The following is a 16,256-nucleotide window of genomic DNA, read 5'->3' as shown; positions in this document are numbered from 1 at the left end:
TTATTGTGGGGAAGTTCTATGGCCTGTGTTAATACAGGAGGTCAGACTAAATGATTACAATGGTTCCTTCTGACCTTGGAATCTATGAAGAGCAGGTGTCAATGTAATTAATGGGCACATCAGAATCAGGCCCACAGATTTAATTTTACATTCTCACCGCGCTCCCCATATATGGGGAGGTGATAGGCATATGATAAAGGGCACGGGCATATGTTACATAAATAAATATATCATAGGCCTGTGCAATTTATCACAAACTAGGACTGGATCACACACCCAGTAGTCCAGCTCCTCTGGTACTTATTCTAACTTTCCAAACCCATGACCAGCTTCAAACAGTTGCCAAAATAAATAAAATCAAGTATCAATCTACCAGAGAGGTTTCCTCCTTCTTCTTGCAAATACGAAATTGGAATTTTCTCCCCAAATTATACCTGCTTGAGGCCCAGACTCAGTTCTGGACTGGAGATAGCTTTTCTACACATAATAATATAATGAATGTAAGTATTGGTATCTTGTAGCCCTACCACTGAAAAGGGATAATCTCTAGCTTCTCAAAGGGAAACACAGCTATCATTTCAATCTTTAGAAAGGTCTAAGAGAATGGACCTTAAAACTATGACATTATTATGTATAAAATATATTTTAGTGGTTTATAAAACCTGTTACTTTTTTCTCTTCCTTTGATCCTTGAGCAAATGGACTGAGGGTTCACAGATTCATAAAATATAAAGCCAGATGGGATCACTGTGATGATCCTATCTGACCTCTTGCGTAACACAGGCTATAGAACTTCCCTGAATTAATTCCTCTTTGAACTAGAATCTATCTTTTAGGAAAAAAACAACCAATTTAATTTAAAAACTAAAAATTGATGATGGAGAATCCACCACAACCCTTGGTAACTGTTCCAGTGGTTAATTACTCTCTCTAGTAACAAAGACACCAGCTTTTACAAGTGGAGGGATACTAAAATAATCTCTAAAGACATTTGAAAAGTTCTGCAAAACTCATGCTGATAAAAATCTTTCCACCACAGCACATCATCATGTATCACAACTCTCTTGAACACTAGGCTGAAAACCTGTCCTGTTCCTGTGCAGTTGTGCTTGCGGATCACAGGGAAGCCCTTGCACCCTCTCCGATACTTAGAGTACAGGGCAATGCAGAATTTGGTTAGCTATCCTATGTATAGTAACACAGATAGGTAACACACATATACACACATTACAACACAAAAAAATACTATGAGAGACTTGGTAGCAATCTGGGTTTGGTGCCCTGACATAATCATTACAGTAACATCACGTACAAAATATATTTCTCATAGTTTCTCTATAAGAATTTAGACAATATCTAGAAAGAGTCTATTTCCTTTACCTTTGAAAAAGAATCCCTCCCCCCCAAGTAAACTATTTCTGATTGTTATGGAATTTTGAAAACATGGAAATTGTGGTATAACTCAATATTCATTTTTTTAAATTAACTTTTTATTATCTTCTTCACTAGGTACCTATTGCATCCAAGGGACAACATGGGCTCCCTCTGGTGGTTACAGTAACACCGGACAATTCCTATGGTGGTTCACCAAAGCCTAATCTGGAGTAGAAATGAATGCCTACAACTCTACTGAACGCAATACAAGTTGAATGGCACTTAGCATATCTCAAAACTGGATCCATCATGATTTAAGCATCTCCCTATGGTCATTTTGGCACTGACTTTTCATATGTACTGGAATTAAAATAATTGAGTTGTATTTTGATTTATAAACTATCCACATATTTCTCCCCTCCCTCTGTCAAATGAGTCATTACATTTTCAAACAGTTCTTTTTACCATCCCAAATTATTTAGCGCTGAAGGAAAATATCTGGCCAACCCTATTTGGTGGAGAAACAAAATGCTGAGTAAATTAAATCCACACCATTTCCCATTCATTCTTCAGCTTAGTATGAGCTGACAAACACACTTTGTTGGAATTCAATAGTCCTTATAGTCAATTTGGTATTAGCTTGCCCATGTAATTCTCATTATGTTTCTACTGCCCTCATGGAATAATATGGGCAGCAAAACCAACCAATGTACACTTCCATCAATGCTAACCTAAGACACTACCCTAGTGAATAAAGGGCCTGCTCCTGCTCCCAGTGAAGTCAACTGGCAAGCTCCCATTAACATCAATGGTTCAAGATAAAGGCCAAAGTAGCTGTCATATGTTTCAAAGACACTGGGCTAAATTCTTGTTTTTAGCCAAAACTTTTTTAGTTTACTGTTGAAAACTTTTTGTTTTTTGGAAGTTTGGCTGGAAACAGAAAAGCTTTTAGTCAAAAAACCAAAAGTCTTCCATCGGAGATTTTTGTTTTTCAGGGTTCCAATTTTCCAACCCAAAAAACCCCTGATTTTTTTTTGAAGAATGCAGACACTTTCCAGGAAATTTTTTCTTTAGTTGAAAACCTAATTTTCCATTGAACAAAAATGTTGATGCAAAGTTTTTGACCAACCCTACTTAAAACATACCAGGCACACCTCACGACTGCATTACTCTGGTTTTATACCAGTGGAACTCCAGGGATTTTAATGTAAAACTGCAGTAACAGAGACTGATTAGCCCAACATTTTGTGAACATTTACAAAGTTTTAAAGAAAGGAGAATTACAATGAAACCTGCACAAAAGCCTCTTTTCTTAAGAGACTTCCCCAAAGTACCTTACAATATATTGAGTAAAATTTTGCTCTGTTTTTTTTTTTTAGAAGACTCTGCAGTATGTGTTGATTCCTTGAGTGGGTTCTTAAAACAGGTATAACTGCACACATAATATTCACCTTATCCTTAAGACCTGTCAAAACTCTTTCTCATCATATTCCACTCTCTTTGTAGGAATACTCTGCTTTCTTTCTCCTCTTTTTGCATACATGGAAAGGATCCAAAAGGCATATGATTTTGCTCAGGGTAGACTAAGAATTTTGTGTGATGTAAGTAAGAGTCACATTCTGCATCACACTCATTTAAATAACAAACATCTTAAATACCTGTTACCTATGAAGGCAGAATAGGGTTTTGGGTGTGTGCGCTGTTTCAGCTCATAAAACCCATGGTTGTGATCCAGAATGAGTAAAAAAATGTGCTGGGGAGCCGTCTGCATGAACAAGTGTCCTCAGTGCAAAGAGTTTTAGGTGGGTGTGATCCTACCAACAGTTTATATTTTAACTATAATCATCTGCATATTCTTTTTGTAAATGAAAAATGAAGACCTGCAGAATTAGATTTATCTCGAGCAAACAATGTTTTGAATCTTGTTACAGAAATATGACAAATACTTTAGTTTCCGTAGTGTGTTTGTAGAATCAAGAAGAAATTAATCAAAGTAAGCATTAGTATGAAAAGTAAAAGTAAAGGCTATGAGTTAATGTACTTGGTACTTATCCTCAGTTTTCTGTTTAGGCCCATTATAGGTCCGACAGACCTTTAAGGTTTCTATTTTTAACTCAGTAACTTGATCAGTGGCCAAGATATGAAAGGAATCTTGGACTTTAGGCCATGCTCATTTTCAGGTCTATTCAGATGGCACAAAATAGCTGCAATAAGGGAAAACATAAAATGCTTGGGAAAATGCAGAATGCGAGGCCTAGCCTTATAGAAAAATGAGCAATTATACTAGAATCTTTTCAATAAATTTGTAAAACAGGGTTGCATGTAAGGAAAAAAAAAAGTGAAACGCTGAATCAAATTAAATACTGACCCAAAGCAACAAGAATAATTTGTAAAGAAACAGACATATGAATGGGGAATCTTTTTGATGGTGATACGTATCTGTATAACACAGGGTTCAGTTCTGGAGAATACACTTAATGAATGAGTGTGAAACAAAGCCAAACATATCAATATTAATTAAATGAAGGTGTGCAAGTTCAAAAAGAAAGGAAGCCAAGGTTTCAGTCAGATAAAAGGAGCTCTTCTAGCAGGGAAGGAAGAAAGGCAACGGAAGAGTCAGGGTAGCAGAGGCAACGGGAGGCGTCAGAGGTATGAAGGTCATAGGATGAGGCAAGTTCTGTCAGACGTGCTTGGTGTGTGAAGGGAATGATGCACAACAATAAACTGTTGGGAAAAAAGTAAATGATAAAACATATAAACATAAGTGAAGGCAAAAATGAAAGAATGGCTAGCATGCAAACTAACCTTCAGGGTTAGATTTTTAAAAGAGCCAAATCCCACTGAAATTCAATGGCATTTGGGTACGTAACTCCCATAGGCTCCTTTGAAAATCATAGCCTGGATTCGTGGGGCCAAATTCATCACTGAAAAAGCAGGCTCAATTCCTCTGTAGTCAATGTAACAACATGCATAGATGCTCAAGGTGCACGTGACCTCTATTTTCCTGGAGTGAACTTTAATGCCCATGGAAGGTGCTAGGTTGACAGTTTGGGAGCTCAAAATTCTTTATTTAGTCACAGGACAGGCATGGCAGGAGGAGTGGCCAGTCAAGCTTCCCTACACTACCCTTTCAATGCACCTTAACTACATTCTAGGGACCACCTCTAAGCAGTGAGAGGGTAGCTCACTCTCTATGCTCACATAAATCTTAGCATCTATGCTGAGAAAAAAAACTGGGACATTGATTATTTGCAACTGTTGTGATGTATGTGTGATGTCAACACCTCCGTGACTAGCAAAACAGCCCACAGAGTAGCTCAAACATGTACTCGAATCTTTACATCTATGAAAAGATGGCTTCCCCACTATGGATGTCTCCTGTTATTTTTATTTTAAATGAACAAACTTCAGTCTTTAGAAACTGTCCTTAAAGGCTGACAATACCAGATACCTCCACTTTAAGTTACTGAATGGAGGTGCCGAAGATGTTTGTAGAACTGTTCACTCTCACATCTGTTGTCATTTATGGTTATATGAGCTATGCCACACAAGGTTTTCATTAAAAAAACAACACACGGGGTGGGAGGAAGGAGGCACCTTATCAACTCCCTGTTCTCCTCAAACAGAATTGAATTACCAGTCAGCTAGAAATATACATCTCAGTATGTTATCCATCTAATAAAACTGGAAAATAGGCTTGCAAAAAAAACCCAAAATGTTATGGTAATGGAGGATATTTGACTATTGTACGGTACTTTATTTTTGCATACAATGCAAGTTTTGAGTCAAATTAGGATTTCAGTTTATGGGCTAGGTGCCTATAGTTACATTTTAGAAATTTAATACTGAACCCGGCCCTTGTTGCTGCTGGCTCCACCTGGCAGAAGGGTTACTACTACATCAATTAATCATCCTTACTCAGTAAAAACTCTTATTGACTTCACTGGTACTCCAGCCTGCGTAAGAGGGAAGAATGGATTTCAGGATCTGACCCAATAAGAAGGTGAAACATTTATCCATTTTAAACTAACTTTTTAGTTCTCTATTGTATTTTTATTTTGTGGTCCATAACATGACAAAATAAAAAGGTACCATATAAAGGACACAGGAGTAAGGCTGCTATTCAAATGGCCTGTTTCAAACCATTTTAAGAAAACATACTGTAGTATCAGCTCTAAGTACAGCATCCTCTACATGGCGTAATAGATAGCTTGTTAACAGCTCATTCATTAAGAACATACAAATTATGGGGCAAAATCAAACTCCATGCAACAGATGTAACAGAGTCTCCATTTGTGAACTACAGTCAAAACTCAACCAAACTCAGAATAACAGGTCACAAAACAACCTGATTAATAAGTTAAGGGAGGAAAAAGGATCCCACAAATATATCATTTTAGACATGCATACAAAACATATAATCTGTGTCTAGTGGTGCAAATATTAACAAGAAAGCTCAGTTAATGACAATAAGATTAAAAAGCAAAAATCATGTAGAACAATTGTACTGTTGTTTGCAGAAAACACTCTTACCATTAAGGCAGAAAAGCTCAAATATCTCACGAAAGGCCCTATTCATGAATGACTTACGCTTCACATAAGTTTAGGAAACTGTGAAGAGCGATTTCCCCCAACCCCCATCTAACGCCTATGAAATGGCTATTCTTCAATATAGGCTTCTTGGAGCACAATGGGACAACTGTCTGGTTGGCGGGGGGAATGAAGAAAGGGATGTAGTGCCTGATAAAGAGGTGGCAGAGAATAAGGGATAGCAATGTAACTTGCCACAAATGATCACAGAGTTTGAGCTCTGAAACAGCAATCATGAGAAGACAGATTGAGGTGGTAATTTGTCTGGTCAACATTAGAACGATATGATCTTCACCAGCGTGAATTCTTTTGTCATTTAAAAACAAACATACTTTCCATTAATATCAGGCATCAATAACTTATTCTTCCTCCCACATTGTTTATGAGAAAACACTTTTATTGTCTAAATCTAAATCTACGCTCTTTGAATCGTCTGCGTAGGTCCTATCTGCAGTGTACAAAGCATTGTCAGGCAACAGGACGTCATTGCAAACTCATGTGTGGTTCTAACCCACCCAACCCCCCAATCTTCTCATTTCCTGTTTTTAAGGCCAACTTTCTCAAGCTTCGGTGCCTAATTTTAGGCACTTAAATAAAAGTGGCCTGACCTTCAAAGGCTCTGAGCACCCATAACTTTCACTGAAGTTACACTTAGATGCCTACACTTGAAAATTTGGACCTAGTACTCTGGTACATATAGCAGTTTTTAGTGACCTTTTAAATGAGTATTTCCATTTTTGGAAAACGCTGATATTCTTCATCTTTGCAACATGTGCAAAGCCCCCCTGGGCTGCAGTGTCTATTAACATGCCAGGGCAGCCACAGCAAAGGATGGCAAGAGAGCATGGGTGAAATCCTGGCTCCATTGAAGTCAATGGCAAAATTCCTATTCACCCCATTGCTTATGAGTTCAGAAGTGGCAGTATCAGAAGACAAAGCAGGAGCACAGAGTAGAAATGTACTTCCTCCCACTCAATGCTCTGAAACGCTCCCTGCTCCACCAATAGAGAGGATAGTTTATTTGTTGAGATTTGCAGAGTTATTGGATATCACCATCAGAAAAAGGGGATTTCCTCGTAAAATAGCTGAGATCTGTGTTGTTGTGCATGGCCTACGAGGCATCACCATTTACTTCTATTCAGGTTCTTATTCTGCATCTTTCACTGTGGCATCTGAGCAACTTTCAGATGTGCACTAAAGGGATGTAGTGCCTGATAAAGTGCCTATAGCAGTTTTTAGTGAACACTAAGCAACGTGGTGCTTTCTTTCTCCTTTTCTCTCCCCAGTGATAAAGTTGTGCGGGAACTGCAGAAATTGATCAAGAGCATATAAAGTATGTATATGTATATTTCTAGGGGAGTACAGAGTATAAATATGAAGGTGCAATAGGTGCAGATTTGCCCAGGTCCAATATTGAATAAGAGTCCTTAAAAGATGTACTAAGCTCTGCTTCCTTGATTTGGATGAGCTGAGGATACTAAAAGCTCATGTAATGTTTCCATGTAAAAGCTTAAATCAAAGGCATTTAGCTGGGATATCACATTTGTTTAAGAACAAATGATCCGGTGGATAAAAATCAGAGGAGAATTGATTAAAATGCATTTGATTGCCAGAGTGGAGCAGAGGAGCATTGCAAAATATCGTAATGATAGGAAGTCAGTTGAAGCACAAATATTGATTAAAACAAGTCCAGAACAGATCTTTAAGAAGAGAACCACTGTGTACAAGCCGATGGTATCGAACCAAAAATCAAATTACAACAAGAATTTTGTTCCTACATTGGTAGGAATAAAATAGGTTAATCCACATTAACAGTTGTGTTTTCTAGTAGCAGAACTCCTTGACATAAAGACTTTTTCCTCCTCCCCTCCTTTATAAAACTTGACATTCTACATCTCTTTACCTAAGATTTAAACAATAATGCATTGGGTTTAGCTAGTGGGCAACAACCCCCACCCAACATTTATACATTAGGTGGAGATAGGGTTGCCAGCCCTCCAGGATTGGCCCTCCAGGAATTAAAGATTAATCTTTAATTAAAGATTATGTCATGTGATTAAATCTCCAGGAATACGTCCAACCAAAATTGGCAACCCTAGGTGGAGAGCTACTTAGAGTATAATCTTTGCAATGAAAGCTTCCCAGAGAAGGATCTCAGTGGGATTAGCAGAGATACACTACCCTTCATGTGGTTACCAAATAGGCTCTGATGCTGCAAGTTATTGCACCTGAGAGGACCTTGCCCCTGTGTAGAACCCTGCTGACTTTCGTGTGTGTGTGTGTGTGTGTGTGTGTGTGTGTGTGTGTGTGTGTGAAGGGGGGCTTACCCATGTGGAGTCATTTGCAGGATCTGAGTCTTAGATCATGTACCAAGATTTGAAAACAGTCAAGTCTATATGATAACTCTGAAAATACAACCATGTTTCACACAAATAAGGAAGAATGCCACAACTATCACATTGCATTGTCTGATAAGATTTCCCAAGGGAGAGAGTGCACCCAGGGCTAGCCAGGTGGGCATGGAAAATATACATATTAAGATGAGTAGGCCTTTAACTGTACATGGTGAGTGTGATTGATTTTCTTGAAAGGGGATTTCAGCTTGCAAAAGCTTGGGAAATACTAGTCTGATAGATTACAGTGGTTGCTCAATAGTTTATTGCACCTATATGTCTTTGGATGGAGGGGGAGAATGCTTATGCAGAAACAAATCGAATACTAAACCACACATTTCTACTTTGAAATGCATGAAACTGCATGTTTTGATAGTCATATTTACACATCTCCATATAAGAGCTAAGCAGCTGTAGCAATATTATCTATAAGCAAATGTTTCATTCACCTCATATTAATTAATCATATGGATATAATGCATTGAGCATTTCTAAAGAAGAGGCTGGAAAAGAAAAACATGTATGTCTGGAGAACAGAGAGGAAAATCTGGAAAAGCTATCCTTGACAGTAACCGCTAAAAGAAACGAAAAGCAAATACATTGATGTTTAAACATACGTTTAGGTACCAGGTTTGTTGGTGCTGTAACATCTGGTGCTTCACTGTAATAGTCAGTTGGATCCATAATGTCTGTATCAGGAGGAGGGTAAGGTGGGGGTGGGGGAATCACTAACTGGGGTGGACCACGTGTGTTGCCTCTAGGAGGCTTTTGTGGCACCTGTCGTCCATTACCTACAGGAGGATCAATTAGCTAGTTACTTTATTGTCAAGTCAATTATTTGTATGTTTCTTTTAAAACACACAGAAGTGTGTGTATTCACCTGCTCCCCCCCAACCATCCACTCTGTCTGGGTCTGATTCTGCTCTCACTCACACCAATGTAAACCAGGAGAAAGTTGACAGATATATGCTGGTGTTAAATTTAGCTACACGAGATAAGAATCAGGCCCAATATATACATGTATGTCACAATCTATACACATCAATCAGCATAAATCTCAATTGCTGTTTTGGCAGATAGTAAAACACACTAATTTAAAAACACTATACAGAAAATATCTTCCTGAAGGTGGGGTTTTTTTAAATTTGTTTCTCCCTTAGACACATAGACTTTAAAGTCAGAAGGGACCATCATGATCATCTAGTCTGACCTCCTGCACACTGCAGACCCACAGAACCTCACCCACCCACTCCTGTAATAGACCCCTAACCTCTGGCTGAGTTACTGAACTCCTCAAATCATGATTTAAAGACTTCAAGTTACAGAGAATCCACCATTTACACTAGTTTAAACCTGCAAGTGACCCATGCCCCATGCTGCAGAGGAAGGCGAAAACCCCCAGGGTCTCTTGGTCCCTTGGTCTGACACAGCCCACATCTGTTGACCTATAGGATACTATGCAAAACCATTTCCCTCACTCTTTGAGGAGGTAGGGGAATGGTGAAAGTTGGTATTTCAGAATGGATGTGCTATTTGGGCTTTCATTTTCTTTTTATACTTTTTTCTTTTTGGCTGTGACAGTGGGCAGAGGCTGCTGGTTTTGTTGCTGTTTGTATGATGGCGTTTCCAACCTGTGTCGGAAATGCTTAGAGCCTCAGAACAGTACTTAATTTAGTATCATGCATACTAAATGGGATAAATGGGTGTCCTTTACATTATTAAACATATTAATAAATATCAGCAGTGTCACACCCTGATTGCAGTTGATGGTAGGTAAACCTTGGAGATGTTTGGTCTTGATAGAAGCCAGATCTCTCTCTTCTTTTGGAGTAAGACAAAGAGACATGTGATAATCCATAGGTCTGGAGAACATGTTCTCCATTTGTGATAGTGCTGGAGTCATACTCGGCTACCACTGACATTCTCTTGAAATCCAGCAGGCCCCTGTGCCTTCTGACCGTATCTCAAACTTTCTTCTGTGTTTATGGGAAGGCTCCAGCTTAACCAAACCTTAAGTGGAATTATTGAACCACTAGGAATAGCTCTGAGCTATCAATCAGCCAACTGCACCCAACCCTCCCCAAAGGATTTAATTTTGGCACTGTGGGATGGATAAATCTTTAGACTTCTTCTTACAAGGCCTTCAAAGCATGGTCTTGCATGCATTAGTGCAGCAATGTAGTGGGAGCAAGAAGGTTGGAAAAGATTTAACTGAATAGGGTTTTCATAGGCTACATCCAGCTGATAAAGGTTCAAGGAACAATTTAATGCCCATAAGTATGCTGAACCCCAGTGACGTTTTTGACTGCTTTAAGAGAATTAGGCACAGCACTTTGGGGTCAGTAAAAGTGACTTGGTGTTAAATATTTGATCTGACCCGTTTGCCAGTTTAAGAGTGTTTTTTCCATGATTTTTACATTCCGATTAGTATGGTCAGGGTGGGAGGAGGTATTTTAATCTGCCCCATCACGCTGCTGTCTATTTCCTGTAGCAATTTTTCTCTATACAGTCTTGCTTTGTTAGCTCCTTCCTTTTTGCTTCCTGACACATCTGTGCTGTCTCATGGTTTCATAGTTAGCGCCCCAAAGAGAAGCTGTTTTACCAAGCTTCCCTCATTATAACATTGTGTGTCTATAATTATATTAATCTAAGACTGCAGCAGAAAATGAAAAATATATAGGGGATTATTATGCGACATATCCTTAAATCAGCAAAGCTCCAGTAAAGTCAATTGAGCTGTGCCGATTTACAACAACTAAGGGTCTGGCCAAAAGACACCCATCTATATAGCTGTGGATAGAAATGAGCGGGTCTGTTCTGTTTTATTTCATTTGTGACCTTTCAAGCAGTGACATAAAATAAAGTTAACATTAACATCAAGTTAAAACACCAAATGTTATCAGTAATGACTTGTGGTTTTCAAGGGGAGGCATTGGGAACGACAGATTGTGACATCCGCAATAGTTAACAGGCAGCCAATTTTCTGAAAATGATTGTGTTATATTGCACAGCGATAGCATTCTCCTTTGAGAGTTTAAATAAGAGATGTCAATGGAGTCAAATATGTTACAGGATAATGGACTCCTGCTGCTACATAAATGCTGACGCATTAAATGTGAGGCATTTACTGAAAATAAATGTTGAAACAAAGCTAAGAGGTTTCTTTCTAAAGTGTGAAGCATTTGTAATGTTAGCAATTATACATGACAGGGTGTTCATTTATGGTATCATATATGCAGTCTTCAGTGCTATGTGAAAATGCTGAGGTCGAAGGTGCAACCTGGAGTGTACCAAGTCTACTGTAGCACATTTTAAATGATTCCCTTAATGTACTGGATAATGAGTTCCAATGCGAGGGGTTATTAACTCATATCTTTCAGAAATCAGTTTCTTATCTAAGGGAATAATCTTGCAGTCCTCACACAGACAAAACTCCCAGTGACCTGAAATATCTGGAGGGCTTTTTCTCAGTCTCGCTTTCTATCTGTGTGTGAGTAAATGAGTTATATTGCATAAAACTGAAAACTATAATTTTCTTTATTTTCTTGAGGTATGTATGAAATTTATTGCAGAACCTATCCGTTCTTTTCTTGCACTGATTAGCTAAAGACTCTATTAATGCAGATTCATCTCAAACAGGACCGAAGACAAGAACAAAACTTTATGGAACATACTCCACTGACGTAAAACCATCATGGGACAAGGGAAAAAGTGTATTCAACAGCAGCAAGGGCGATGGCTTTGAAAACAGTGGGAGAGACCTTCAGCTGGTGCAAATTGTCATAGGTGCATTGAAGAGAATGGAGCTATAACAACTGAAGTGTAAGAACATAAGAACAGCCATACTGGGTCAGACCAAAGGTCCATCTAGCTCAGTATCCTGTCTTCCGACAGTGGCCAGTGCCAGGTGCCCCAGAGGGAATGAACAGAACAGGTAATCACCAAGTGATACATTACCTGTCGCCCATTCCCAGCTTCTGGCAAAAAAAATTTTTTTGGTGGTATGTCAATTTACATCAGCTGAGAATCTCCCTCTCTCCATAGAAGTCGCTCCTTGGGTCCAAACTCCATTCAACTGGGGCAGGGGAATGGGCAGGGAGGTCATCTTCAGAAGGGCATAGTGTTGGCCTAACTCTGTTTCCATTTAACTCAATGATGAAACTGACTTCAATGGGAGGAGAGTTGAGCAAAAGCGGAGTGGGATTTTCCAAAGCACCTTTAAGTGCCATGCAAAAACATTCTACTCACTCAAGCAATATTATTCACCTTTCAAAACTCTGTGAACCTCAAACACTTAATTACCAGACTTTCATTCTTTAGGATAAATATTTTTCAAGATTACATAGTTTCCAATGCAAGGGGCCATTTTAGGGAATCTTCAAACAGCAAGCAGTGCCACATAAAGCACATGCATTGGATTCGAGGAAGAAGAGACGAGAAGCGCTTACCCACTGTGCTCTTCCTCTTGTCTTCCTTTTCTTCTGTTCTGTTTGGCATGACAGGAACAGGAGGAGTCGGTGGTGGAGGGGCACGTCTCTTTTTTTTCTGTAAATCATTCTGTGATGCCCCTTGTGGAATCTAGCAAAACACAAATGGAAAAATCCACATGGTGAAGGATGTAATTTTAGGTTTCCTGCATTATCAGTAACAGAAATGTACAGCAGGTCACAGAATTTGTTTCTTACATAAATGTACTTCAGCTCAGAATATCGCCATGATGCTTTGTAATGAAAGTCAGTCCTAAACTAAAAGGGACATTATAAGGTAAGATTGGAAGAGAAGGGATGATACAGCGACTCAGTAGGAGAAGGAGTTCCAGTCTGCAAAAGTGAAAGGCGGGTGTACAAGTATGTGTATTTGTTGATCTTGGGAATTAGTGGGCCAAATATTCTGAGATGCATGCTCCTGAAAGGTGTGTGAATAAAATACCCAATCCAAAGCTCACTGACATCTTTCTATTGGTGTCTATAGCCTTTGGATTATGGCTAACTACTCAACGTTGTTCATGTAGGGCCTGATTAGCTCTCATTTCCCTGATTTTCTTCTCACACTAGTGTAAATCGGGAGCAATCCCAGTGAAACAAATGGAATTACACTGGTATAAGTAGGAAAGGAATCAGACCCACAAGTCCTGCGTTATGTGGCCAAGTGCCTATGTTGGACTGTTGTACTTTTCAAGCGAGCTTTTGAAGATTTGGCTGTATGAGGTGCTGAGGCTTCAAATAAAGGCAAAATGCTGAAGTTCATCAGTCATGACTTAAAAGCTTACTAGATCCTTTTACAAAAAAACAATTAACACAAGTGACTAGAGTGTTGTTGGATGGCACAATGTTTTCTGCAGTTTATTGGAATACGGTTGTGTGTGTGCATGGCTCTATGTTATTGATGACCCTGAAAAAAATTTACTGGAAACAGGTTAGGCTGTTATATGTCCTCCATTTTGAAGCTTTAAGTGAACAGAGTGTTTGTGAGGTACTAATAGCACGAGTCTGAGACAAACTTAATATAGACAGCAGCTGTGGAAGCCTCCCATACATGCAGCTCTGCCTATGCACCTCCATCATCACTTGCAATACAGGTGGTATTCCTGTCCTGAAACTCTACTGAGCAGAAACTACCAAACATGCGGAGGCGGGGGTGGGGGGTCGGGAAGGTTATATTTTTTCCAGAAGCATTAATGAACACATATATTTATTGTGGAGGATGACAATACAGCAAACAATATCTTCACAATGCTAAAGGCTACTATCAAAGTTTCAGCTGAGCAATCGCATGTGAAAGCATCTTTCATAAGCATTCAGTGCATCCTGACAATATCTGGGATACATGACTGAGTCCCTAACAAGGTCTACGAAAGAGTAGTACCCGATTTAAACCAATCTTGTTCCACAGTGCCAGCAAAATACTTCCATGTCAGTTCAATCATTACTGTACTTTATGGTAAAGATCACGTGGTAAAAATATGAAATCTCCACACAGGTGCAACCAGACAAATAAATGCTAGCGAAAACATCTCCTAACAACACAAGCTTTGGTGTCTGGAAAGACCAGCCCCAGGAATAGTGCATGGAAAATTAGTAGAAGGAAAAAGTTTCTCTACATTAGTACTTTGTCTGGGGATCATTTTCCTGATCCCTCCAGCAACTTTATTGCAGTGGAACACTATGCTCTATTAATTTTAAAGTTCAAGAAATTTTACATTTCCCCCCTTGTCTACCATATTTAAATCTGGTTTCTAGATGCTAAGAAAAGTTTATATAAGCCAGTGAAGACTGGTAACAAATTGCATAGTTTAGAAGGTTCTGCATAATAGCAAATGCTGTTACGCAATGGGAATCAGAGTGGGTTTTTTTAAACTATATTTAAAAATCTGTGAGCCAAACTCTGCAGACCTTAGGGCCCAATTCAGCAAAGCGTCCGAGCTCATGTTTAAAGTTAAGCATGTAGTTAAGTACTTTGTTGAACTGGGACCTTAGTTCCTACTCTTTTTTTGAGGGGTGGGGAGGGAGAAGGAGAGGGAGGGGAAGACAACACATTAAAGTAAAAAGGAGCTTTTCCTGGAACACTCTTTGTGACTAGGGCTGTGGTGGAGGAGGTGCTGACAAAGCAAGTTCTACATCTGGGTGTAATGAAAGACATGCCAGGAGATGTTAAAAGGGCCATAGGGCAATGATGAATAGGGCCCAGTTTTCCTAACTGCTGGTGCCTCAACTCAGCCTAAAATGTGAAAATGGTGCTGGGCTCCAGCTTCTTGGAACATCAGCAAAAATGAAGATTCTTCAGTTAGAATTGAACTAGCAATTTTGATGATGATGTATGAATCAGAGCTTAGACACATCTATTGAATGAGGAGTGAGAGAAGGTGTCATTTTTATTTCCCCAGTGTTCTGAACACAACCCCAGTTTTTGGATGATTGCCATAAGCTCTGCTGAGAAATAAACTGCTGGGGTTTTTGTTCACAATTTGATAGTATAGATAATTACATCAAGGAAATATTTGGAAGCCATGCATTTATTAAATACTACATTTTTATGAGAAAATTAGTAATAAATTGCCTACTAGGCAGCAGTTAAGTGATGAGCCACACAAATAAATCCAAAACAAATAGATACCAGACATACAGATATATTAGATACAAACTACATTGTTATATAAATTAGATATATTAGATATAAACTAGATTGACTGATTGATTTACAAAAATTTTAAACTTGGAACTAATAAGAAGTTTGCATTTTGCCTGTCAACTCACTGATCACTTTGCACATGTGTTTTATCCCCATGTCCCACCTTCAATTTCTTTTAGTCTTTTTATATTGTGAACTATTTCAGAGAAGCACCATTTTTTCCTGATAGTTTGTACAGTTCCACCTGGAATGCTACCACTGCATAAAGAAATCACCACCACCAAAGATCCTGAGCCAGAGAACTCCTGTCCTTGGTCCCAACCTAACTGAACCTGGGCAGTGAGAGACCACCCTACTCCAACGTTACTGCCAGCCAGTGACTGGTTATCACAGAAGTAGTGAAGTCCTAGCTTATAAAGGGCTCTGTCTACCAATACTACATTATTAATAAAACAGAGGCAAATATTTCTCTCTACCTGGGAGGTAAATGAATAATACTTTTAAAAGAATCAAGTATTGGAAATAAGCAAAAGGTATACATATTTTAGAGAAAACTCTGTGCTCTATCAACTCAGCATTTGAATGTAAAACTGTTGCTGAAGCTTGAAACTGGTTCCAAATACAGGTTACTTGCCACCAAGGTAATTTGTTGAATGAATACGTAGGTGCAGTAGGCTAGTTTTCTTCTGTATTCATAAGAAATTAATTTACAGTTGATGAAGCTATTTTGAACTCTACACAATTCTACACAAAATAAAAAACAGAGTTAAT

The 16,256-nt window shown here is 38.8% G+C and overlaps 1 protein-coding gene across 1 annotated transcript in view; it reads right to left on the bottom strand.

Annotated features, from left to right (window-relative positions):
* Nucleotides 1-16,256, bottom strand: part of COBL (cordon-bleu WH2 repeat protein) — a 165,898-nt gene that overhangs the window by 46,627 nt on the left and 103,015 nt on the right. The window contains exons 10-11 of the mRNA XM_065398389.1: nt 12,806-12,935; nt 8,975-9,148 (exon numbers count right to left, since the gene is read on the bottom strand). Of these exons, the coding sequence (XP_065254461.1) occupies nt 8,975-9,148; nt 12,806-12,935 (304 nt within the window). The remainder of the gene's footprint in view (nt 1-8,974; nt 9,149-12,805; nt 12,936-16,256) is intronic.

The sequence above is a fragment of the Emys orbicularis genome, chromosome 2 (genome assembly GCF_028017835.1).
Source record: "Emys orbicularis isolate rEmyOrb1 chromosome 2, rEmyOrb1.hap1, whole genome shotgun sequence".
Taxonomy (NCBI): domain Eukaryota; kingdom Metazoa; phylum Chordata; order Testudines; family Emydidae; genus Emys; species Emys orbicularis.
The sequence above is the reverse complement of the archived record's forward strand: the minus strand, read 5'-3'. Positions and strand labels throughout refer to the sequence as shown.